The sequence below is a fragment of the Mytilus edulis genome, chromosome 3 (genome assembly GCF_963676685.1).
Source record: "Mytilus edulis chromosome 3, xbMytEdul2.2, whole genome shotgun sequence".
NCBI classification, from domain to species: Eukaryota; Metazoa; Mollusca; class Bivalvia; order Mytilida; family Mytilidae; genus Mytilus; species Mytilus edulis.
The window spans coordinates 37,689,708-37,714,433 of record NC_092346.1 but is presented as its reverse complement, the minus strand read 5'-3'; the positions used below and the strand labels follow the sequence as shown (position 1 = coordinate 37,714,433).

The window sequence follows — 24,726 nt, the reverse complement described above, 5'->3', positions numbered from 1 at the left end:
ATATCAATCTATGTACATGTAATGTGAAAGTAAATGATCAAAAAGAAGGAAATTTATGGTAACACTGGGACAGTTGAGAATAAATTTCATATTCATTAAACACACAAAATTTGGAAAAATAATAAAACATTGACAAATGTAATTTGTACCATTTTTCTTCAAATATAACAGCGTTTATTAAATGAATATGATTTGTTGGTTAACTGTGCTCATCAAAATTTACTCCTTTCAGAGTAATTGATAAATTAAATCAATAATCAATAAAAATACAAGCTTTCTGTTAAACATAAATCTATATTTATCAATACTCTTAATGGCACATTATCTTACTCAATTACTTAAAACAAAATATTTGTTGGAAAAGTTGTCTAATTTTTTGACAATCATACCATGTCTTTATATTTTTTCATTTACAGAGTAAAATGACATCTAGCCAATCCATCAGTTCTAATTAACTTGCCTCTATCTTAGTGAGATCATTATCAGCAAAGGATGCCCACTTTAAATTCTCTAGTTTTTCCAATCCTGATAACTTTGTTAAATGTTGTTTGTCTAAGTTTAGCGATGTAACCTAAACAAAAAAAATATTGTTAACATTATTGTTATTATGATAAACAAACATATTCACCTATTTGGATAAGTGTTTTTATTGCAATTCTTTGATTGTCTTTGTTAAGTTAAGTCACAACTTTTATGAGACTAAAAACAATTTAAAAATTGACATATATAAAATACACACATGTCTATTTTTTAAAACTGTATGTTGTGCTATACATGTCTTCTGGTAGATTTCTATGTTGGGTTACTGTCTCATTGACACAAACCTCATATCTCCTTTAACTCATAGTTGAACAAAATAGTATTATAAATTTCTACCTTGAGAAACCAGTGGCTATCATGTTCATTCATTTTCTCTGGTTTGCTCCGACTGATTTTCTCTAGTATATGTGGTGTTGTCAACAGACTTAATGACCTTGGTTTATTGTTGTCTGTCCTTGTATGTGTCAGTAATGACAAATGGGATATCCGAGAACCAGCTGCAATACGTAATGCACCTGTAGCCTCAGTCTCAGATACACAAGAGCCATCTAATAATGTCAGTGACTTTAATCTTCCAATGATTCTCAGACGAAGATTTTCTGGCTGAAAAACACAAAAATGAGATCTTATTTCATAAATCATGACTTAGTACTTTAATTTCATACTGTTTACTGTGGACTCATTATCTTTCGTGTTATACTAATTTTTGTGGATTTCACGGGTATACATTAACTACGAAATTTAAATGTTCAACACATTACCAACTTTCATGCATGAAATCAAAAACGAACTTAAACACAATTTTTCTTCAATCTAGGAAATAAATGAATCAAGATTATTTTAAGGTGGTACCTAACACTACAGGGAGATAACTCTGTAAAGTCAGCTAAACATTTTAATTATGTTGTGTTGTTAAGGGAATATTAAGCTTCTCAATGATCAAAATTTGTGTTTGTCAAATTGCTATATAACCAGTGTATTTTTTCTGACAAAACGGTTGGTTCAAAATTATTTAAATTTTTATATTTTTGTCAAAGGGTCAAAGAAAAAACTTTGTCAAAATTTTATGAAAATTAAATGAGCCAAATTAATTTTAGTGAAAGTGTTGGGTACCACCTTAAACTATATAACTAAGTGTCAGGCATCACAAAGCCTTCAAATACCTGTAATTTGAGTAAATGAGCTTCTGATTACCAACAAGATATTCTATTTCTCACCTTTTGCCAGTTATTATGTCTTGTGTCCAGTATCAGCAGGTTTGGCACATGTTTTCTTAGTATTGATAAATCTTCTCTTGTATTGCACAGTTTATTCCAACTCAAATCTAAAAACTTCAATTTGTGGACATTCTGTAATGGAAAGATTATACAACCTTTTAACAATAAAAACATCAAAATATTTCCATCAAACAATAACTCTCAAGAGTCTGGAAACAGTCATAACAAACCTGTTTGACTGAAATGGCAGAATTGGATTTAGGTCAGGAAATTTTTTTTTTTTAAAATACAAAAATAATATAGGTCTTTTATTTCATTGAGATCAGGGGTTGAAGTCATAAAACTTTGCTCAGTGCTCGGAGCACAAAAATCATGCTCGAAACACAAAATCCAGTATTTTGATTGGTTGATTCTTGAGTCTGAGTACAAAAATCGTGCTCGAAAGTTTTATGACCGCAAGGCCTGGATTTTTAATCAACATTCTGCATTAGTTTTTGTACTACAGTGCTTTTTCTGGTAATAAAACTGACAATCAGATAAAGCATTTGTTTATAATTTACAAGAATTTGTAAAATTAAATATGTAAAAATAAAAAAAGACATATTTGATACATACCTTCAGACCATCCAATGTACATAGTTTATTGAAACTAACATCTAAATATTCAATACACTGAAAAGATAAGATGATAACGTATTATTGTATAGAATAACACAACACTTAAAAATATAGGAACATCTTAACTCATATAGTCAATGTTTGTTTAATAAAGTTTCATCCTGCCTTTTTCTTGGCTACGTGTTATTTTTAATTACCAAACGGTCCTTTTGTTTTCCCCAAAAAACAAAAAATCAAAACAACTAAATCCATAATACACCTTTGGTAAATTATTTACATTTTACTTAATATTACTTTTATTTCTGATACAGTATATTTAAAAGCTCTGTTGGATAAAAGGTAAAAGCAAAACTAAAAGTATCTGGTTTAACTTTTTCATCCGAAATTCCACAAAATAATCATCAGATTTCATGACTTATTCACTAAAACAAATTGGTGATTGCTAGTCTGCCTTCCGTATTTTATATTTCAATAATCAATACTACCATGGAGATAGGTTGTATTTACCATATTAGACAACTCATCCAGTTTGGTTAACTCATTACCACTGACTACCAGACGCTTCAGGTTATGTAGGCTATGTATTGGTTTTAACTTTGACAATGCGTTTCCATGGAGATTTAGTGATGTGATACTGGACATGCTATCTACATTGGCAAGTTTCAGGACTAGTTCTTCTGTCAAGGCTATCAACCTATAATGTAAAGATTGATTGATTGGTGTTGAACACCTTTATCAACACTAATGTGCTATTTCATGCCAAGAAAAAAACCACCTAACTTTGGCAGGAAATAACGATCCTAGTCAATTAAGATTGAAGTCCAGTACAACTGCCATGTCCAGAATTTAAACTCACCACCTCATTGTTGACTGGCTAGTGATACAATAGTTAGACTACTAAGACAACTTGACCAACAAAGGCCCCTTTTCATTTTGGATATACCTACAATGTATTTTGATTTGCAAGCATCAATTTAGTTAGATAGCTCCAAATTCAGTTTACTTGTGACATATATAGAACAAGAATTTTGTCTCCATTCTAAGCAATCAACAAAACTCATTAAAAGTGGTAAAATTATGCGATACCTTTGCAAAATACTCTAATTACACAAATAATACAAGTGTAACTGTGAGCTACCGCTCACTGATGATACCCCCGCCGTAAATGGATAATGTCAATAGTGTAAAAATATGTAAGTATTCGGTAAACAGGAAGTTGTCAAGTGATGAATCTGAAAATGCATCACACGGTATAGCTGACTTATATAAACCCTGAAACCAAATTTCAGAAATCCTGGCATTGTAGTTCCTGAGAAAAATGCGATAAAAATTTTCAACTTGGCCTTCCTGTGTAAAATGATACAAGTGTCCAGTAAACAGGAAGTTGTCTAGTGATGAATCTGAAAATGCATCACACGGTATAGCTGACTTATATAAAAACCCTGAAACCAAATTTCAAAAATCCTGGCTTTGTAGTTCCTGATAAATGCGACGAAAGTTTTCAACTTGGCCATCATGTGTAAAATGATACAAGTGTTTGGTAAACAGGAAGTTGTCAAGTGATGAATCTGAAAATGCATCACACGGTATAGCCGACTTATATAAAACCTGAAACCAAATTTCAGAAATCATGGCATTGTAGTTCCTGAAAAAAATGCGATGAAAATATTCATGGGACAGATGGACTGACGGATGGACTGATGGATGGACAGATGGACTGACGGACAGACGGACAGAGGTAAAACAGTATATCCTCTTTTTCAAAGCGGGAGTATAAAAATGGATGTTTTTCATTCTTTCTTATTTTGTACATAAGGCCGTATGTTTTCCCTATTGAATTGTTTTACATTTGTCATTTCAGAACCTTTAATAGCTGATTGTTTAAGTATTGGCTTTTCTCATTGTTGAAGGCCGTAAAGTGAACTATAGTTGTTAATTTCTGTTTCATTTGGTCTCTTGTAGAGAGTTGTCTCATTGGCAATTATACCATGTGCACACCTTCAATTTTGTACACACAACAGTTAATTCCCACCCTAACATCTCATACAATTCTTTTAAAATGAGATACATAAAATTAGAATTTTGACTTGATGAGATTACCTTGGTCTAGGTTTACATTGAGGTTCCATGTTTATGACATCATCATCAGCTGACTTGTCATCATCCGCATGAGGTACCGCTGGTAATCGACATTCTCGATTGTCTAATAACATATCATTGAAGTAACTAAATGGCGACTTGGACCTAAACTGTAACAAAAACAGAAACAATCTAATAACATATCATTTATGTAACTAAAACGTGACTTGGATCTAAACTGTAATAAATAACATTGATGTTATAATATGAAATCCTGTTGTGTTCATAGTCAAATAAGTCTTAAACCGAAGTAAAATCAGACATACCAACTTCCATATACATTTTGTGCACAAATACATCATGAATATTAAATGTTGTCAATCAATATGAATAAGACATTTATCAACTGCAATAAGCTTTAAAAAAAAGTTAAAACACTAAACATTACATTTAACTTAACGACTGGCTTACAACACTTTAAAGACATTGTTACATTAACTACACTTTTGAACATGACCCTGGTGAATTTTCTTCAAAAAATTAATGGCATGCCTTGGTTTACTGCAAAATTTTATAGGCAATAGCACTGTGGGTACAATTTCATTCAAAATATGACCTACACATGATAAAATCTCCAATAAATCACTAGGATAGGAAAGCTTAATAGCCACTTATAATCTTGACTATTAGCATTACTTTAATGATCATGTTTCCTTCTAATATAGATGAAAAACTTGACAACTGATCACATCATATTTGAAGAAATATAAAAGCAATTACCAGGGGCCTTTTTAAAAAAATAGAAAAGAACAATAATACCTTATGTACTTGCTTTAGTTTATTTTTTCTGTGAATTATTTGTGTATAATGTTTACATTGGTACCCAATCACATCAAGGTTGACAAGAAAGTGTCCATAATACATTGATGACCCACTCACACCAATATTTTCTATGTTCAGTGGACCGTGAAATTGGGGTGGGGCATACAAAAATTTCCAAAAGATTTTTTCTTACCTTTGTGACGTATTCAAACTCTACCACATATTCTGGCAGTACAAGTCTGTTGTCAAATAAATACCACTCACATTGTCTGGCACTACATTCACATAGGGTATCACCCTCTGAAATAGAATAAATATATTTATGTTACTCCGCCCTATTAACTGTCAATCATCAAAAGAGGCAGTTCACTGGGAATGTTATCAGAGCAATTCTTCTTCTGAATATGATCGTAAGCTTATTTTTCAAATGCAAGACAATTGTTTCCTTTTTTACAATCTGTTATCAACACTTCTGAAAGAATCGTATATCAATAACTGCTGTGATCACACAAACTATTTTAAGATAAAGGTTGACCATGCAGACAGCAGAGGTTTTAGTTCATGAAGAGCATGGCTTGCTCTCTCCACTTTTACAAGGCTGACACGAAGAAGCAAGTAACTTTTAAAAATTTATTTTCATTTTAAATGATAACAAAAAGGAAGAGAATCATTTGCCGTCTCTTAACATATATTAAAGTAAAAATTACTAAGTCTGTAATTTAGGTATAAGAAACCTTAAAAATCATTCAGCTCATAAATTTAAATAACAGATGCACATGTTTATGTTATGAATAAAAATCTGTGAAAGTTTGTTTGATTCTGTCCAACCTTTTTCAAGGAGTTGGATATCAACATAAAATGTAACACAGATCACAAATAAAGAAGTTATTCATATGTGTTGATAACGACAGCTAGATGCTGTCAGGCAACATGATAAACTCACCATTAGAAATACACATCTTCCTTGGTTTGAACACAGCATCTATTTTTGGATATGAACTTTTGCTTATTCTGAAAAAGAATTTTGTGATTATCATCATATTTTTGCTGTTTGTCATATATAACAATATTTTCATTTTGTAAATAAAACGAATGAGAAGAGAATGATGGACACAGTCTCAAACATGAGTGTAACCTGAGTTTTATAACGCTTTCCCTATATCATATACCAAAATCATATTACAGAACAAATGTTTGCTAGTACAACCATTCTAGTATCTAAGACTTCACTGCTGCAATTTTTCAATTTTCTCTGGTCAATTTAAGATCCATCAGTTCAAGGATTTATAATTATTGTCTGCAGGTTTATCTAACCAAGATATGTCTTTAAAAAGAATCTGGAGTAAATATGTATGTTTTTAGTATGTGATACATCATTAAACTTAAATATTCAGATTATGTGTATGGTACTTAAATTTTGAAGAATTCCAAAAAATTATTTAAGAGAATTTAAGAAAATTCAAACAATATTTTGTTTACAACCATTATTCCAACTTAACCCTTTTAAAGTTCACTTACTGTCTATCATCTAAAGCTTTGACACTTTTACCGAGATATACTTTAGAAATAACCAACTGACCTGAAAATATGTAAATATCTATATAAAGTAAATCAATGTAAGTCTATCAATGTTCTACTGTTCTTTTGTACTTTGTATTTATCAGGTCTTATTCTTATTTATTTTTTTATTTTGCGATTATCTAGAAAATACACAAAAAATATATAAAACAAATATAAACAAAAAATAATACCAAATATACACCACAGTTCTTTCTACGTTATTTAAACAAATGGTTAATGTTTGCCAATTTTTTCTCAGTTATGCAAATCTATAAATATATAGATAAATATTTAGTCCTGACTTTTCATTAGTTTTAAATTTTCAAATGTTAACATACCATATCTAAATGGACATGAGTCACTATAATCTGAATTCTTTCCATTCTTGGTTAAATGTTCTATCCTATGTCTATCAGCTAAACTCAAACTATTACTAAGAGAAACAGCACCATCTCTTCCCAAATCCTGAAAGAAATGGTTATGCTTAAGTAGCTTAGTAGATCATTTAACATATTGAAAAGAATGTGTCCCTAGTACACGGATGCCCCATCTGCACTATCATTTTCTACAATCAGTGAAAATGAGATAAAAACTCTCATTTGGCATTAAAATTAGAAAGATCATATCATAGGGAACATGTGTATTAAGTTTCAAGTTGATTGGACTTCAACCTCATCAAAAACTACCTCGACCTGAAGCGGGACAGACAGGCGAAGGAACAAGAAAAAACGGAGGGACGCACAGACCAGAAAACATAATGCGCATAAGTGGGGCATAAAAATTCAAAGTACACAATGTAACAGCACACAGGAAGCAACTGATAGATTCGAAAGAGCTCAAATTTTACAACACGCCACTCTTTAGTTGCTGACCATACAAAAAAGACATTCTGTTCAAAACTTTCAGAGAAAAGTGTGATCAAAATATTTTTGAACATATTTTTGAACAAACTGATGGACAGAGAAGGCAATTGCAATATTTCCACCACTTCTATACTGGGTTATAATAAAATATATATATATATATATATATAAATCTGGTAGTTTTAGAAATTTATCTTACACTATATGTTTGAGCCTCTAGGAAACCTTCCTCTAACAAATGTCCTGGTTCATTAGCACCATTAGATAACTGTGGGTCCTGCATCCAAAATAAATATTCTAACAACTTTCTGTAGCCTGTATTTCTGAAAATTTAACATAAAATTCTCTCATGTAGCATGTTTATTCTGAAGTATAATCACACTATTTTATCTCAATAAAACAAAAAAAAACATGAATCAAATTAAATTTAAATCTGTTTGGTGCATAGTCAGATAAACAAAAAACTGTGCGATTTCTTTTCTAAACTTCTATAATAGTGTAAGGCCGTGTTCACATTGACCTAAACTCGGTGTTGTGTAAGTGTAACTTACACGTAAACTAAACAAAATTACGTTCCCATTGATAAAACTCAATGTTTACATGTAGTGTAGATCATGTTTTGTCTACATGCAGTCGATACTCGATGTAGGCCTTGTGTAGATTAAGTGTACACAAAACTAGGCATTTAAAACATTAGTTACACCGTGCATATTTAAAGAAGAAACGATTTTTGAATAAAATTGATATTTATAACAGTTATTAATAAAAGTTCTTTACAAAAATATTTGTCTAAACTTGATAGATATTTTTTTTTAAAACAAACTTAATGTAGCTTTATTAAGCCCTTATCAAGACTCAAAGCAGCATCATGCCGGACACATAATTCATTTCAAAATTAAGTTTTTTTGCCGAATCGACTTGACTTACACAGAAATATTTGCCACTGGTCTTCACTTAAATAAGAGAGCCATGGTGTAGTGCATCGGACTACTAACATAAAGGTTCCTGGTTCGATTCTCGTCTGGGATGAAAATTTCAGGAACTGAATTTTCGGCTCTCCCTTGACACCATTTGCGAGTATGGTCTCGAGGAAACGATGATAGTCCGTCGGAAGGGGACGATAAATGGCCGACCCGTGTTAAGAGAGAGCCATATCTCTTGCACGTTAAAGACACCCTTGTAGATTTCGAAAAAGAGCAGGCTAATGCCGCTACAAGGCAGCACTCGCACCCGCAAAGTGGAAAGGGATTAATATAAGTTGCAAAACTTGTTTCCCAATTCCACTATAAATAAATATGTTTAAACTAAACTCAAATAACGATTCACTTATAAATGCGTTACTTAAAAAGTGTGAGGTAAATGTATTGTTTGTCTAGTATCTCGGATCCGTAAAATAACACTTAAAACTAAACAAAAAAAAAACGTTATCCCCTCCCTTTGCCAAATACTCCTTGGAGAAGAAATACCATTTGAAACAAACAGAAAAGATAGAAATGTAGTGATCCCTAAAATAGCAATCCTTCTTCTTCGTCTGTAAACACACTGCTGCAGCCTACGTTTTCTCAAGCTTAATCGAGACATCTTTAGTATCATTAAACTACTGCAAATCATCAAAATGTCTTTCATAAAAAAGCAACCACTTAACTTTAAAAAGGGGGGTATTTTGTTTATTTATCTGAGTCAGAAAGTCAGAAATTTTCCCGCGCAAACGTTATATTCAGTTGGTTTTTTTTCGATGATGGTGATCAATTTTTTTTTCAACATTTAACACTATATTGTATGGAGAAACTCTTTATTCAGATTTTTTTTTAATCATCTGTAGGACCAGATTTTTTTTATCCAATTGGTGTTCGAAATACCGCCCCCCCCCCCCCCCCCCCCCCCCCCCCCCCCCCCCCCCCCCTCCTCCCCCGATTTGAAGTCAAATGATCGTTCCCTTACTACTAGAAAATATGTCCGAAAACTTTGCATTCGGTTCTACGTAATGAACATTTAAATGACATAGAGTTTATAAGTGTGAACAAATCTTATGTACAGGTAACTAAACAAGGTGTATAGATGTGAACAAATTCAATGTGAAACCAATGGCCAGTACATTAAACTAATTGTAAACATGTTTACTGTACATGGAGTTTGGTGTGAACACGGCCTAAGTCAATTTAAGGCTAGTAGAGGGTTGAGCACTCACAAAAATGTTTAACCCACACAGTTCTATATGACCCTGTCCTAAGTCAGGAGTCTGTAATATAGTGGTTGTCATTGGTTGATGTCCAACAAAACATTTTTTTGTAAATATATCAGGCCAAGGGTTTTTTGTTTGAATTATTTCACATTTTATCATGATATGGTTTTTCATAGCTGACTATACAGTATAGGTTGAAGGCTGTACAGTAACCTTAGATGCTTTATTCTACACCATTTGGACTCTAGTCAGTGGTGAAAAGTTGTCTCACAGGAAATAACACCACATCTCCTTTTTTTTATATCAGAAAGAATAACTAACTGAATCTTCATGATATTTAACATATACACACCTGTTACATGGATAGTATTCTCCATCAGGATCGTCCACGATGGAAGACAAGATATCGTCAAACCGTGTCCGTAACATCCTGTTATGTATCCGTATAATTCTGTGGATTTTGATTCCCGATACATTGTGATCCTTATAATCACTAGCACAAAATCTGGATAGCACCAAATCATGACATGATGAAAACCTGGCAAGAGATATCATGGTTATCAGTCGCCAATAGATAAATTATTGGTGATATTAAACATAAACTTAATAAAGTTTTTTAAATTTCATAGTATTTACATCTGCCTTCTTGCCCTCCCCCTCCAAAGTTTTAGCTTGAGTCTGATAATTTGTATGTTAGCTGCTGGAACTTATGCTCATGAGATTAAATATTCAATATTATTCTAGATAAGTTTTCATGTAAAAGAATTCAAGAAATTTCAAAGTATTTTTTCATGAAAACAATATAAACCTACTTCATTTTACAGCTGTATAAGATACAGCAATGAAATTGAGAAAATGTTAACGAAACAGGTAGGTTTGATGAACCTTTAAATTAGGTTACGATGAAATTATTATGAATTCATTCCACAGAACGTTTTATCACAAAAATTTAAGCAGCCTAAGTAAAGCAAATAGATTGTTGTAATCTTTAAAAGCTAGATTATTTTCATTTTCCCCTTACCAAATATCTGTAGGTGAACCCTCTTCAAAGCGGACATTTCCTCCAGATTCAAGTTCTATCAACATTCTATTAACAATAACATCAGCACTTTTCTTTATTCTAGCAGCAGCCTCATTGTAATAACACTCAATTCTATAATAATAAATTAAAAAGTTATCAAAAAACATACAAAACTTTTTACTGAATCCATTTATACCATTATAACAAACATGCTGCACTATAATTTTTTAAACATATAATAAACTTCTAGTTGTTGTTAGTCTTCTATGTTTTTTTTCTAATTTAGGTTCATTTGTATATTTCGTATGCTTCCGTTTCCCTGAACTAGTATCCATTATTGTTCAGCTGCTCTTCATATGGGGGATTTTCTCGCTGCGTTGAAGACCCATTGGTGGCCTTGGGCTGTTTTCTACTTTTTGGTTAGGTTTTTGTCTTTTTGATACATTCCCCATTTTCATTCTCTTTTTTCTATTCTAAACAATGTAACTTTCCTATTTGTTTCTTTTCTGATTTTTGTTATTATTCCCATTGTATAATTGATTAGTTGTTGTTTGCTTTATGTTATGTAGTAAAAATTTCATTCATATCTAGGATAAATACAAGTTGATAAAAAATAAATGGTGGATTCTGCAAAGTGTGTCAACATTGAAGAATGAAGGGTAATGCATCTATAGCTCTTAGATATTAGATAATAGTATTAAAAAAGTTGCATGAGAGCAGGCCATGTCTCGTACAAATACATTAAATATCTTCATTCCTATACTGCCCTCAATTATTACCTGTCATGTTTATTTCTTAAGCTTTCGTCATTGTTGATTGAAAATTTTTAAAGGGGTGCTTTTTTTTGTAAGCAGAGAGTTATTCAGTCTTATACAGTAATTAAAATACTCACTCATGGCACTTCCTTTCCCATTTTCTTATCCTTTCCTTTAGACATGTATGTTTAGCTACAAAACCACCTGTTTCCTCTAATTTCTGGGCTTTGGCCTGCAAAGTATATAAAATGGCATATATATATAGTTCCTTTGTACACAACTTTTCAAATGATAAGATATTTTTTGTAGTAATAGCATAATGATATGCATATTCATTTTTTCGCAAAAGGAGGAATCTAAATGATTCTTATAAACAGATGCCAACATCAACACAGTGATTTATGAAACAAATTGCCACCTAAAAATAATGAATAATAGATTTCAATGAAACAATTCATGTAAATACTGATAGAAATCAAAATATTTTTACATTCGTGGTAAGAGACAATAATATTGAGAATTTCATTCATCATATCAATAAAACAACTGATAACATGACTGATATTGAGAATTAAACTAAAAAAAAGTCTTGCAAATAAAATAAATTATGTTATTGTTTACTAAGAAAATAACAAAACACCTCCCAAACTGAACACTTTTATTCAAAGTGAAACGAACTATTTTAACATGTCAAGGGTGTTTAAGCTCTTCATCTGTCAAAAATAAGGCTAAAATAAGAGTATTTAACAAATAAAAGAATATAATTGTCAAGATATTGCATTTCATCATTACTTAAAGGAATCTTAAATTGATTAATTTTGGAGCTTGTCATACAATTTCAAATTTTTGTTGAAATTGTTTAAAATAAACTGCAACAGAAAAGTGTCATTTATGTACCACAATTGATACTGAAATAAAGTTCAGTCAAATGTGACATATAGGCCACAATGACCAATTTGTTACTGAAATACTTTTTTTGGTTTCAGTGGAATGGTATTTTGAAATGTCATTTATAAATATTCCTGAGTATATGAAAATATTGTCCTAAACACAATTTAACCAAGACACTGTATCATGAAATTTAGGTCACAGTGACCCAACCCTTGCTGACGTGTTATTCTTTAGCATGATACAGGCCCGTAGCCAGGAATTTTCAAAGGGGGGTTCGTTGGACTCACAAACTCAACTTTAACAGTCACAATTCAAACATAACATTGACTTTAACAGTGCTTATTTGTTTTCAAGGACCCTTGGCTACGGGTATGTGATACATCATATGTTACCAAAAGATTCATATGCCTGAGCCACATTTTGTAAACCACATAAACTAACAGCTAATGAAATGAAACTTGTGGCGACCAACTTGTTCATGCTGATTTTACTTTGAACAAGTAACAATTTTCACATGGCTTCTGCAGTGCTGATCAACAAAATGTAGGTCAGTGTTCTTGAAAATACTGCTGTCAGGGGAAATTGTTGTTTGCAGGTGAATTTGGGTTTTCAAGTTGTGATTGGTAGGTAGTTATCCCTTTCTTACACACATTTGTATCACGCTCAGGAACAGTTAATCATGTTATGTAAAAACATTTATCCAGTTCTTAGATGAATTCTTTTTTGTGCAACAGGATATGAAATGAATCTCTCTCTCACAATGAAGAAGACTTATTTGACCATTACTCTAACTGATTCCAGTCTGATTCTTGCTGAGAAATAAGATTTTTGTCAAATGTTAAAATGTATGTGAAAACAACAGGTAAAACATATCACAAACATGAAAGTGACTTAAAATTTTTCAAACAAGGCCACACCAATTAAATTTCTTGTTCTACGGATTTTTGGACTCCAAAATTTAGGGCAAGCGAGCGATTTGAAAATTTTAATAAAAAAATATTTAATTTGCAAATTTTTTATGCGAAGCTTGAAAAGTAAAGGCGAGCGATTATAATTTTTTTGTGTAAACATAAACTAGTAGGTTTTGACAATATTAAAACTTGATTTATCACTTGTACTTTGACATTTCTTTAATTTCTGAAGTATTTTTTCCCTGTTCACCAAGAAATAATTAAATCTGGTCTATGCATGTATGACTGACAATGAGACAATTCTCCATCCAAGTCATAATCAGTTTGGGGGCAACCCCTTAATGTTATAAATATCCCTTTTACATGTTTAATGAGGGATCAATATAAGTTATAATATATTTGTTTGTACAAAAGGGCTCATATTTTCTCAAAGAACTATATATCTATCTGGTATTAAATGGTCAAAACATGTCCAAGAATTTTGTATTATTCCTGGACTTTAACCATGTTAAATTAACATATTTACTTTTATAACACTTTAATATTATTCAAAATAAGTGGACCCCTCTTTTATAAAAAGTTTTTTAAAATATGATGTAACTCTCCTCTTTTTGAGTTCAAAATTCTAAGTTTTCAAAGGTTTTGTATAGAAGAACTATACAAATCCTTGGTATTTCTATTTTCTTTTCTACATCAGTAAAATGACCCCTTGTCTGAGGGAGGGTTGTTCTCAACCTGATAATAAAAAACACAGGTCAAAGTACAGCCTTTTACACAGGGCTTTGATACAGACCAAACAGCAAGCTATAAAGGACCCCAAAATTATTAGCGTACACAATTCAAACAGGAAAACCAACGATCTAATTTATATATCCAAAGGGAAAATACCAATGAACAACATCAACAAACGATAACTGCTAAACGACAGGCCCCTGAATCAATCAAGACAGGTGCATAAACATGCAGCGGCTATGGATAGTTTTGTTTCGTCAGCATACAATATAATTGCAGTTGAAGGCAAATCCTTCAGAAGTTCTTTGTACTTTATTCTAACAACGAACATTTTTTGATAGGGAATATAAGTAAGGGGGAAAGAAACCAATATTTTGTTCTTTACAGGTATTTCCGCTGTTTTAAATTTATATCGGAGCACTCCCATTTTGTAAAAATAGGTTTCAGGCTGAAACAAATATTCTCACAGATATTTACAAAGTGTGGTGGGGTGCTTTTATGTTTAAAATCGTTATATACAGGTTAGACTGTGATTTTAAGAACAAATGTTGATATCTTTTTATAATATTTACACAAAAAAACAGTGCAGGAAATGGAGATGATTACATTTCTGGATGCGGGAATATAAAAAAAATAAAAAAATTCTGTTTTGAAAAAAATAGGTGCAGGCGGGTCCATCGAACAAGGAATCAAATTGGTGTGGCCTAACATTCATTAACAAATCACAGGTTTTTACAGTTAGTTACTGATTAAACAAGTAAAAGCTTAAAGGATCAATACTTCTTAGCTGTTGGAATTTTTTAGCATTCCCCCCCCCCCTTTTCCTTTATGTTGACATAATTGTGTTTTTGTGTTTATAACATTATATATATCTATAGGTCACTGTATGTATGGCTTTCAAAAATGAGCAAAACCTGTAATTCTGTGTCTGAGAACCAGATAATTTATCTAACATGGACCTCCTTTTTTGTCAGATGACAGGGAACAAATCTGATACATGTATCACTTTTTAATATACATGTATATAAAAACTTAAACTTACTAATGTGAGTCTACAAGTTATTAACTGCTACACATTTATAAACTTGAAATAAAGCAGAAAATGAGCCTTTAATAAAGAAGATGTGTATAAAAAAGTAGAAGTGTTAGAGGAATATTAGAAGCTGAATATTATAAAGTTAGATATGATGCCACTGTTAGGTAGGAAGGATTTTTAATAATTTCTAATATATGCACAGTTATCTAATATAGTTTAGAGATATAACATGGACTGAAAGGGTGGTTATATATTAGAAAGGGCAAATGTTAATCCAAGCAACAGTTAGGTTAATCCACAAAGGTGAAGGTCACCTGTGTTGCAATATCCATTTTTTCAAGGTCAACAACCTCTTCAAAGTCAAGGTCAACATTTAAATCCCAAGTGTCTTCTAATTCTGTTTCAATCTACAAGTTCAAGTATAAATTTTAAAAATCAATTATTTACTTTTAAAATTAGACCTCTGAGTTAAAATGTAATAATAAAAGAATAAACAAAAACAAAAAATGTGAATCAAAGCAAAAATAAAAATTTTGAATCAAAATTGCCTGCTTGCATCATTATACAGTCCCTTCATTTTCTTAATGCATCTTTTGTTCATATCTCCTACACATAATCAATCTGGTTGCAAAAGTCTACTTCATAAATACTGATTTGATTTTGTTGCACTTTCAACATAAATTGTTTATCTTTGTAATGTTTACACTTTTTTTAAACCAGGCAATCTAAGTTGCAGCATGTTTAAAGTTTGATATTTGAAAATTTTACAAATTACACACATTAAATATAAAAACACATTATACACTGATAAGTTTAGTCTTTCTGCTTGCTCCACTTCATTGGCAATAAAAATGTACGTCCCTCCTAAGAGAAATAACTCGCGCAAATGATCTCTAATTGCAAAGTCAATTATGCGATTGGCAAATAGACAATTAGCATTTTTTCATGACTACTCTATGAGTTTTATTTATTAATTAGACCGAACTGAAACTGATGGCAGGCTTATACAATAACATTGGTGCATAAAGCCATAAAAATGTAAGAAAAATTTAATAAAAATCAAATATAAAAAAAAATCTTTGCACTAACATAACTTACTTTGAAAATCACATTGTCCTCCAAAAAGAAAAGGAAACATCAAAATATTAGAGCAAAATGATGTTTTAATTAAAAAAGTTTTAAAATAAACCATCTTTAATATACTTTTAGATAATAGGAATGGTTCACAGCAGAAAAAGCATGAACAAATGAAGACTTTCAAAACAAATTACATTTTTCTTGAGTCTTAATAAAAAAAGATCTCAGAGACAATAAGAAATTGATGTAATTATGTGACAATGAGCTCTCAATACCCATATAATGATAATTCTTATCTAACAATACTCACTTCTTTTAGAACATTATACAAGGATTTTATTCTTTCATGTGGAAATTCTTCTAATTTGGTTTTATACACATCCATTTTTGTCAGAATATCTGTCATATTTCTGTGAACTGTCTTCACACGCATGTGATAGTACATTCTTTTCTTCATAACTGTAGCCTACAAAATATGTTATAACTGTGTTTAATACATGACAGATAGCATGCATTTACCAAAACAATGTATTTAATACTTAAAAAAGATTCTTTTGGTGTTTTTATGCCCCACCTACAATAGTAGAGGGACATTATGTTTTCTGGTCTGTGCCTCCGTTCGTCCGTGCGTCCGTTCGTCTGTCCATTCACTTCAGGTTAAAGTTTTTGGTCAAGGTAGTTTTTGAAGAAGTTGAAGTCCAATCAACTTGAAACTTAGTACACATGTTCCCCATGATATGATCTTTTTAATTTTAATGCCAAATTATAGTTTTGACCCCAATTTCATGGTCCACTGAACATAGAAAATGATAGTGCAAAGTTCAGGTTAAAGTTTTTGGTCAAGGTAGTTTTTGATGAAGTTAAAGTTACATCAACTTGAAACTTAGTACACATGTTCCCTATGATATGATCTTTCTAATTATAATTCCAAATTATAATTTTGACCCCAATTTCACGGTCTACTGAACATAGAAAATGATAGTGCGAGTTGGGCATCCGTGTACTATGGACACATTCTTGTTTTTACAGAGAAAGAGTTTTGAAATTCTATATTTAACCAAATTTTGGTATCAGATAAATAATTGTTATACAATGAATAAGAAAGAACCTTATAATTTCTTTTTTTAATTGGATTTGTTTTGTTTTGCTCTTAGTGAATTTTTCATTCAACATTGAATGTTGGGTTGCTGTCTTACTGATGTTTACCAAGTTTATGTGTTCACGTACATGAGTTACACAAAAACACAAATAGAGAGGGATTACACACTTTTTCTTCTATTGAATTGATTTTTATTCACATCTTCTGTTGGGTTGTGCAGTCAAACTAATGTTTACAATGTATCTGTTTTCATTTACACAAGTATAGATTAGCTACACAAACACACATAGCTCTAAGGAATTCCACACTTATTTACTCACCTCTGCCACATCTGTGACTGTTTTACTAACATCATATGTGTCTAGTGTATTGAGGGTTGGTAGGTGAAACAAAACATGGGTAGAGTAATTACACAACAGACTGACAGGTGCTGGGGTGTACATTGGATCCTTTAAACTCAAACTGTGTAAGGTTGGTAACCTCATTAACTGAGTCAATTCCTACAAAATATCAAAAACTAGCATGATTAACATCCTGCATAGAACATAATTTATGCATTTAAACTGCTTCTGTTTAAATTCTGATCAGGTTGATAAAGATAGGTTCTACCACTGCATTGAGTGGGATACAATATGTCTCCACTTAAAACAATTTAAATGTTCATTTTAAAATGCTTTAAATATTTAAAATCTAACTGTTTAGAATGGAAAAAAAAACTTTTAACAAGAATTTCGGAGTTGAAATAGATTTCTCTAAAAATTTCTAGACAATATGTAGACAAACACTATCGTTCTTTTTCAATGATCTGCAAAGGATGTGTTCTTTATGTATGTGATGTCAACCAGCATGAATGACTTTATTCTCTAATTTTAAAAGTGTCTTCTTTAGGTTATCTTTATTTCTAAATGAAACAGCCTTCATCTGCTATCTTAATATTCTAATGTCTAAAACTGATACAACTTGAAAAATAAAAAACTGAAGCCACCAATTGATATAGTGTTACTTTAAATCAAATGCTCTTCTTACAATTTTATTAGAAATGAGATGATATCATTTAATATCTATAATGTAATAATAAGATTAATTAAATAATACTTGACTGGTAATTAATAATAAAATTGAAACTATAAAATATATGACTGATGCGTACAAATATTAAAACACAAAAAGGTTATCTCCCTTATAAAGCTATAAATACCTACCCTGAGTGAGGTTATATTATTTCCTGATAAGTTCAAGTCTTCTAACTTTTTATTACTGTCTAATGTGTGACCTGCAACATCAAATAATTATATCTATATATTAACATTTGACAACAGAAATAAACAAGAAAATTCTTATTTGCATTTTCTAATCCATGATAACTATAGATTGAATATATCATACTATTAAATAATAAATGTATTCCAAATTTTATTTAATCTGTCGATGACTCGATGTAAAATTAAAAAATTGAAACAAGAAAGATTCTTTGAATGTTTTGTAACCATTTAATTTGTGTACAAATCTTCATATTTGTCTCTGACATATTTAAAATGTTTTTGATGAATAGAAACTTCTGTTACCTATTCTAGTTATTTTGTTTTCTGCTAAATTCAACTGTTTCAGTTTGCTCAGCATGGAAATATTCTGAAACATAAATTAATTTCATTAGTTAAACATTTAACTAATAATGCACCTTTGGTTTGATTAAACATTGTCAACATAGCTCAGAAGTATAAAACAAAACTTTCTGAATAACAACAAGAATGTGTCCACAGTACACGGATGCCCCACTCACACTATAATTTTCTATGTTTAGTGGACCGTGACATTGGAATAAATTCTCTAATTTGGTATTAAAATTAGAATGATCTTATCAAAGGGAACATGTATACTAAGTTTCAAGTTGATTGGACTTCTACTTTATCAAAAACTACCTTGACCAAAAACTTTAACCTGAAATTTGCACTATCATTTTCTATGTTCAGTGAACCGTAAAATTGGGGTCAAAACTCTAATTTGGCATTTAAATTAGAAAGATCATATCATAGGGCACATGTATACTAAGTTTCAAGTTGATTGGACTTCAACTTCATCAAAAACTACCTTGACCAAAAACTTTAACCTGAAGCGGGACAGACGGACGGACGGACGAACGAGAACAGACGAACGGACGCACAGACCAGAAAACATAATCCCCCTCTACTATCGTAGGTGGGGCATAAAAATGAATTTCAAAGTTTGTTAGTTGTACTTGTAAAGTCTGCTTATATGATGAAGATGGTTAGCCCTGACACATTGTGTATGCACCTGTCCCAAGTCAGGAACCTGCAATTCAACTGTTGTTGTTTGTTGATGAAATGTCATATTTATGTTTTGGTTTATTATTTCGTACACAAACCAGGAAGTTAGTTTACTTGTTTGAATTGTTTTATATTGGTCATTTCTATGCCTCTTATAGCTTACAAGCAGTATTTTTTTTGCTTATAGTGCTCTTAATGTGAAGTTATATTTGTTAGCATTTTTGCATAGAAAGTATACAGGAAAATAAATGAATGTAAAAGTATTCTATAAATAAAAAGTGTAACACAATATTACCTCTATATTAACTATACAATTATCATTTAACCACAGAATCTCAAGTTCTCCCAAGTGGTTCAAGTGTTCAATCACTTCAATCTTGTTTCCATATAAGTACAGTTTCCTTAAATTTTTGTTTGCCTCCAAATTTTCTATTTTCTGAAATAAAAAATAATCATTGAAAGAACAATTCCAATACCAAAGACTGAAAGACAATCTTTTTCTGTTTACTTTGTTGGTAATTTACAAGTATTTCATCAAATAAATGTACTTCTGTGCATATTAATGAAGTTAAAGGAGACATCAATAAATCAGGTGTGAAAGAGGATGAGGTTAGTATAACTAGTAAATGGCCCATATTCCTCATGATGGTCAGCAAAAATAAAACGATGAGTGATTATTTTTGTGCTACATATTTGTTAAATGATCTTGCTGTGATATTTGCAGCTCTTTGTTGTTATAGCAACACAATGGCTGTCCCTATTTAAAAAAAAAGACTCTTTGTAAATAATTATTTGATAAGAATTTGTTCAGTATCATTTCACAACAATTTAAAAATTTCACAAATCCCTATAAATAGCAAAAAAAATGTCCAAATATTGCGACTAATCTGAACAGATCTCATTTAGCATCACTTCAAAAGCCTTAAGATTAATATTCTTTCAAATGTCAGATTCAATACAAATTTCTTTACCTTGACTTGACAATCACAGATCCAAAGCTCCCTAAGGAGGGCTAATGTAGACAGACCCTCAATCTTGGCAACCTGTTGGTCCATTATAACCAAACAACTGAGACTGGGAAAGAGGTGCATGCCAATAATCTTTGGATATCCAGAAAAGAACATCTCCAGTTTGTCAACGTTACAAATATCTCCATTTTGTATCTTACTGTAGTTAATTCCATTGTTGGCGCACTGTAAAATATCAAGTGTAACAATATATATGGATAAATACATCAATAGACAGGTTTCTATTGACAGAATTTGAACATGAGTACCAGGTAACTTTCCTTTTTTTGTCATGTTAGAAATGTTGGAGGCCAAAAAGTACAATTTCCGTCATAATTGAGCGAATTCTAACTTTCCAGATTATATAAATATGAAATGTTGCAATATATTTATCATTATCATTTGATGTTACAGGGACTTTCATTGCTTACTATGTGGTATATTTGATCTGATATTGGTCAAGGCATACAGTGACCTTAAGTTGTAAACTTCTATGTAATTTGGTCTAGGTTGGAGAATTGTCTCTTTGGAAATAATACCACATCTTCCTTTTTTATATCTAACAAATTATTTTTTCATGAATGTTAGGAAATGATAGCAATTCAGTCTGAAAATATTATAGTTTAATATTCATTTACTTTTATATGATGACATACATGTATCAACAACATTCTCAATTTTTCACAGTAAATCACTTAGACCTCACCATTTAGGTTATGCTAGATCATAGTGCAATGTAATCATTAAAATATTTGAACACCCTCTGATTTTTTAAAAAGTATATTTTTAAATATTTCATAGTAGCAAGTCAGTCTCTGTTGCTGCTGATGAATGCAACATTGATGGTTCAAAGAAAGGACAGATGGACAGTGGACATGAATTACTTTTATGTTTTTAAGTCTTTTGATGAAGATACATGTAATAGAGATATTAATTTTGTTTATTTGGTATAAAATTGGTAATTACAGGTTTGTGCACATTGACTTTCTATTAAGTCTTTCTCCTGTGAATACATACCAACTCCTTCATGCAGTCGTCCTCTTCATCTTTGTTGCTTCTACTGGGTTCTGTTGATATTGTAGATGGCGTCACATTGCCATTGGTTACAGGACCAGAAGAATCTGTTGACACAGACATTGCGATAGCTAATTCAACACATCATATTTGGTACTGAAAACAAAATATTTTTCAAAATAAATATTCACATGTTGTAATGTTGCTACTCGATAACTTTTTTTCTTTGATATGCAATGAAGTGTACAGGAATAAAAAATATCATTATAAATACAACATAAATGAAAATCAAGTTTATCTGTATCTTTTTATCTGTCCTGACACTATTATTTTATTGAGCACAGAATTAAATATTCAATAAAATATTACTAACAAGAATGTGTCCATAGTACACAGATTCCCAACTCGTACTATTATTTTCTATAAAACGATAACAAAGACAAAAACACCCATCAATTACCCCATGGTAAGAGTTTATTCTGGTCGACATGTTTCGCCAACAAGGGTGGTGTCTTCAGGACAATATTACACATGAAATAAAACAGTGAAGTACAAATTTTGTTGTTGTGTGGTTCGCCGAATGTAACATAACAATAGAAGTTTTTATTATGACGTTATAGATATAAATAGAAAGTGAAAGTAAAATAAGAATCTAGTATATAGTAAAAGTGAAAGTTAGTCAATAAAGTTATTAACGATGTGGTTAGCTGCTATTCTTACACGTCTGTGTAGTTGTTCTCATGGAGGTTTCTAGTGGTAATATTGTAGAAACGATGAAAATAGATCATAACGACAGTTGTCACCCTTGTTAGCCAAACATGTCGACCAAAATAAACTCTTACCATACAGTAATTGATTGGTGTTGTTGTCTTTGTTATCGTTTTAATTTACTTTTATAGTGAAAGACAACTGTGAATACATTTCGGTATCCATCCAGACACTGACCCACTATTACCCAACCACATGATAACCACTTCCATGACTTCAGGTGTTGGTTCACCTTGTTCAAATTCAAGTTATCATTTTCTATATTCAGTGGACTATGAAATTGGGGTCAAATAGGGAACAGGGGCCTTGGAGGCCAAGTGATGTAAGTAGTTCTACACTAGCCAGTCAACACTGACTCACTTAGGTTCTATGGAAGCCGGCTCGTGCACTTGACTACAATTTTTATTGAATAGGATTGTCAGTTTTCTTATCGAAGGTAGGTGGTTTTCTCTTGGCACTCCAGCTTCCTCCACCAATGAAAACTGACTGCCACAAAACAGCCCAAAAGTGGCAATTATATGCCAACAATCAATCATAGGGAACATATGTAGTAATCTTCAAGTTGATTGAACTGCAACTTCATCAATAACTACCTTGACCAAAAAAATTTATCCGGACTGACAAACAACACACACCTGATGAAATCATGCACCTACATGTAGGTAGGGCATAAAAAGCTTTCTTTATTTCATTATTTATTCACGAAAGACAAATTTAATAATTCAATATTTAGATAGATTGATTCAATTATACCTATGAGCATTCTAAATTACAATTAACATCCATTAAAAGTAATTCTTAATGCTGAGATTGCTCCAAAACAAGCCATTTTTTTTTTTAATATTTCATGTTTTTTTCTTGACTTTTGAGAAATGTATATTTCTTTAAATATATATCGGACATACAAATAACTGAATATGTTTAAAAAACATTGATACCATTAAAATCAAATTATTATTTATAAAAGTAGGGCAAATGTACCTAGAGCTAATGGACCTTATATCGTGAAGAAAAGTCATAAGTAATATTCCTTTTATACAATGCGACAGGAAATACACCTTTTTCGCTATTACTGGCAAATGTCCGTGATTGTTGTATGATGTCAAACGTTCACAGAATCTGAGGTCTAGTGTACCTGTATTGAAGGTTTCGAACTAGAGATAATGTCTATGTTCAACTTGAATGTAAATATGGGAAGTCACAAATGAGCAATAATTTATTAACATCTTTCTTGATGCAAGAAGTCTTGTATGAAAAACATTTTGATTCAGAGTAAACTGGTTACTGGTTAGAAGGTAGTCCAAATACTTATGACGTCTGGCAAGGCTATTTTAATTTTTTTGGGGACGTAGGAAGGCGTCCCGAGAAAAAATTCAAAATAGCCTTGCAAGACTTCATAAGTATTTGGACTAGTTATTATTAAGGATAAAACCTTTGGTTTTAAGTTTATTCTGTCATAATTGGTTTTAAATTCAAGTTTATAGTGGATTTATGGGTAATATTTCTTTCATTTACAAGATTCACGGAATAAAGTCATGTGTGGTGCAACTATTTGGCTAACATTGCATATGAGATCGGGTTATGCCAGTGCACACCTAAGTGTAAACAGGTAAAGGAGACGTTGAGACAGTAGTCCACTGGTAGTAAAACATGATATATTTAGTCTTAGTAAAACTTTAGATACTTTTTTGAATGTATATACCTTAAGTGTAAATGGAACTATCAGAAACGTGTATTTATGAGACAAATTAAACACACTGAAAGACTAATTTGGTACATTTTCAAACTTCGCACTAGAAAATTACCAACTTCCGGCCATAAGTTCGGCCATATTGAAGCTTTCTCCGGCGTTTTCATTGGACCATTCCTAATCACATGTCTAATCAGTTCCCTGAGAAACAATGAGGCACCATTGAGGACAATAAATTTAGGTATTTAACATATTCCTTGTCACATTTTTCTTTTTTATATAACGTTAAAGTTATCAACAATGGTTGTTGATTTGTTTTTATTTTATCTATCCCCTAAAACGATTATCTCTCCATAATCTGATAATACAATCATATTGTCTCAGCTCTAATAAAACAAAGAAATTTACATAAAACAATAAAAAAAAATTTAAAAAAATACTGTGTGTTCTTATGAGAAGATATTTCTGGTAAGTTGTCTCATTAAAGGGTACCACTTGTCCCTGTGAGTGATTTCCCCCAATAATACGTTTGCATTTAAAAAAGATGGATTTTAAAAAT

At 31.3% G+C, this 24,726-nt stretch overlaps 1 protein-coding gene across 8 annotated transcripts in view; it reads right to left on the bottom strand.

Moving 5' to 3' along the window:
* The window catches only part of LOC139516419 (leucine-rich repeat-containing protein 9-like), a 48,409-nt gene extending 24,080 nt beyond the window's left edge, over nt 1-24,329 (bottom strand). For 3 of the 8 annotated variants that reach the window (XM_071306494.1, XM_071306496.1, XM_071306500.1), the window contains exons 1-23: nt 24,180-24,329; nt 21,713-21,865; nt 20,660-20,881; nt 19,984-20,124; nt 18,969-19,032; nt 18,606-18,676; nt 17,724-17,903; nt 16,615-16,770; nt 15,542-15,634; nt 11,795-11,889; nt 10,903-11,034; nt 10,234-10,419; nt 7,899-8,022; nt 7,175-7,301; nt 6,795-6,855; nt 6,220-6,287; nt 5,470-5,576; nt 4,476-4,624; nt 2,883-3,069; nt 2,373-2,429; nt 1,758-1,889; nt 877-1,143; nt 461-571 (exon numbers count right to left, since the gene is read on the bottom strand). In XM_071306494.1, the coding sequence (XP_071162595.1) occupies nt 461-571; nt 877-1,143; nt 1,758-1,889; nt 2,373-2,429; nt 2,883-3,069; nt 4,476-4,624; nt 5,470-5,576; nt 6,220-6,287; nt 6,795-6,855; nt 7,175-7,301; nt 7,899-8,022; nt 10,234-10,419; nt 10,903-11,034; nt 11,795-11,889; nt 15,542-15,634; nt 16,615-16,770; nt 17,724-17,903; nt 18,606-18,676; nt 18,969-19,032; nt 19,984-20,124; nt 20,660-20,881; nt 21,713-21,832 (2,850 nt within the window). In that variant the 5' untranslated portion in view covers nt 21,833-21,865; nt 24,180-24,329. Of the gene's footprint in view, nt 1-460; nt 572-876; nt 1,144-1,757; nt 1,890-2,372; nt 2,430-2,882; nt 3,070-4,475; nt 4,625-5,469; nt 5,577-6,219; nt 6,288-6,794; nt 6,856-7,174; nt 7,302-7,898; nt 8,023-10,233; nt 10,420-10,902; nt 11,035-11,794; nt 11,890-15,541; nt 15,635-16,325; nt 16,344-16,614; nt 16,771-17,723; nt 17,904-18,605; nt 18,677-18,968; nt 19,033-19,983; nt 20,125-20,659; nt 20,882-21,712; nt 21,866-24,179 lie in introns of all 8 variants that reach the window. The other 5 variants (XM_071306498.1, XM_071306502.1, XM_071306497.1 and 2 more) reach the window with 4 other exon arrangements.
* Nucleotides 24,330-24,726: the final 397 nt, after the last annotated feature.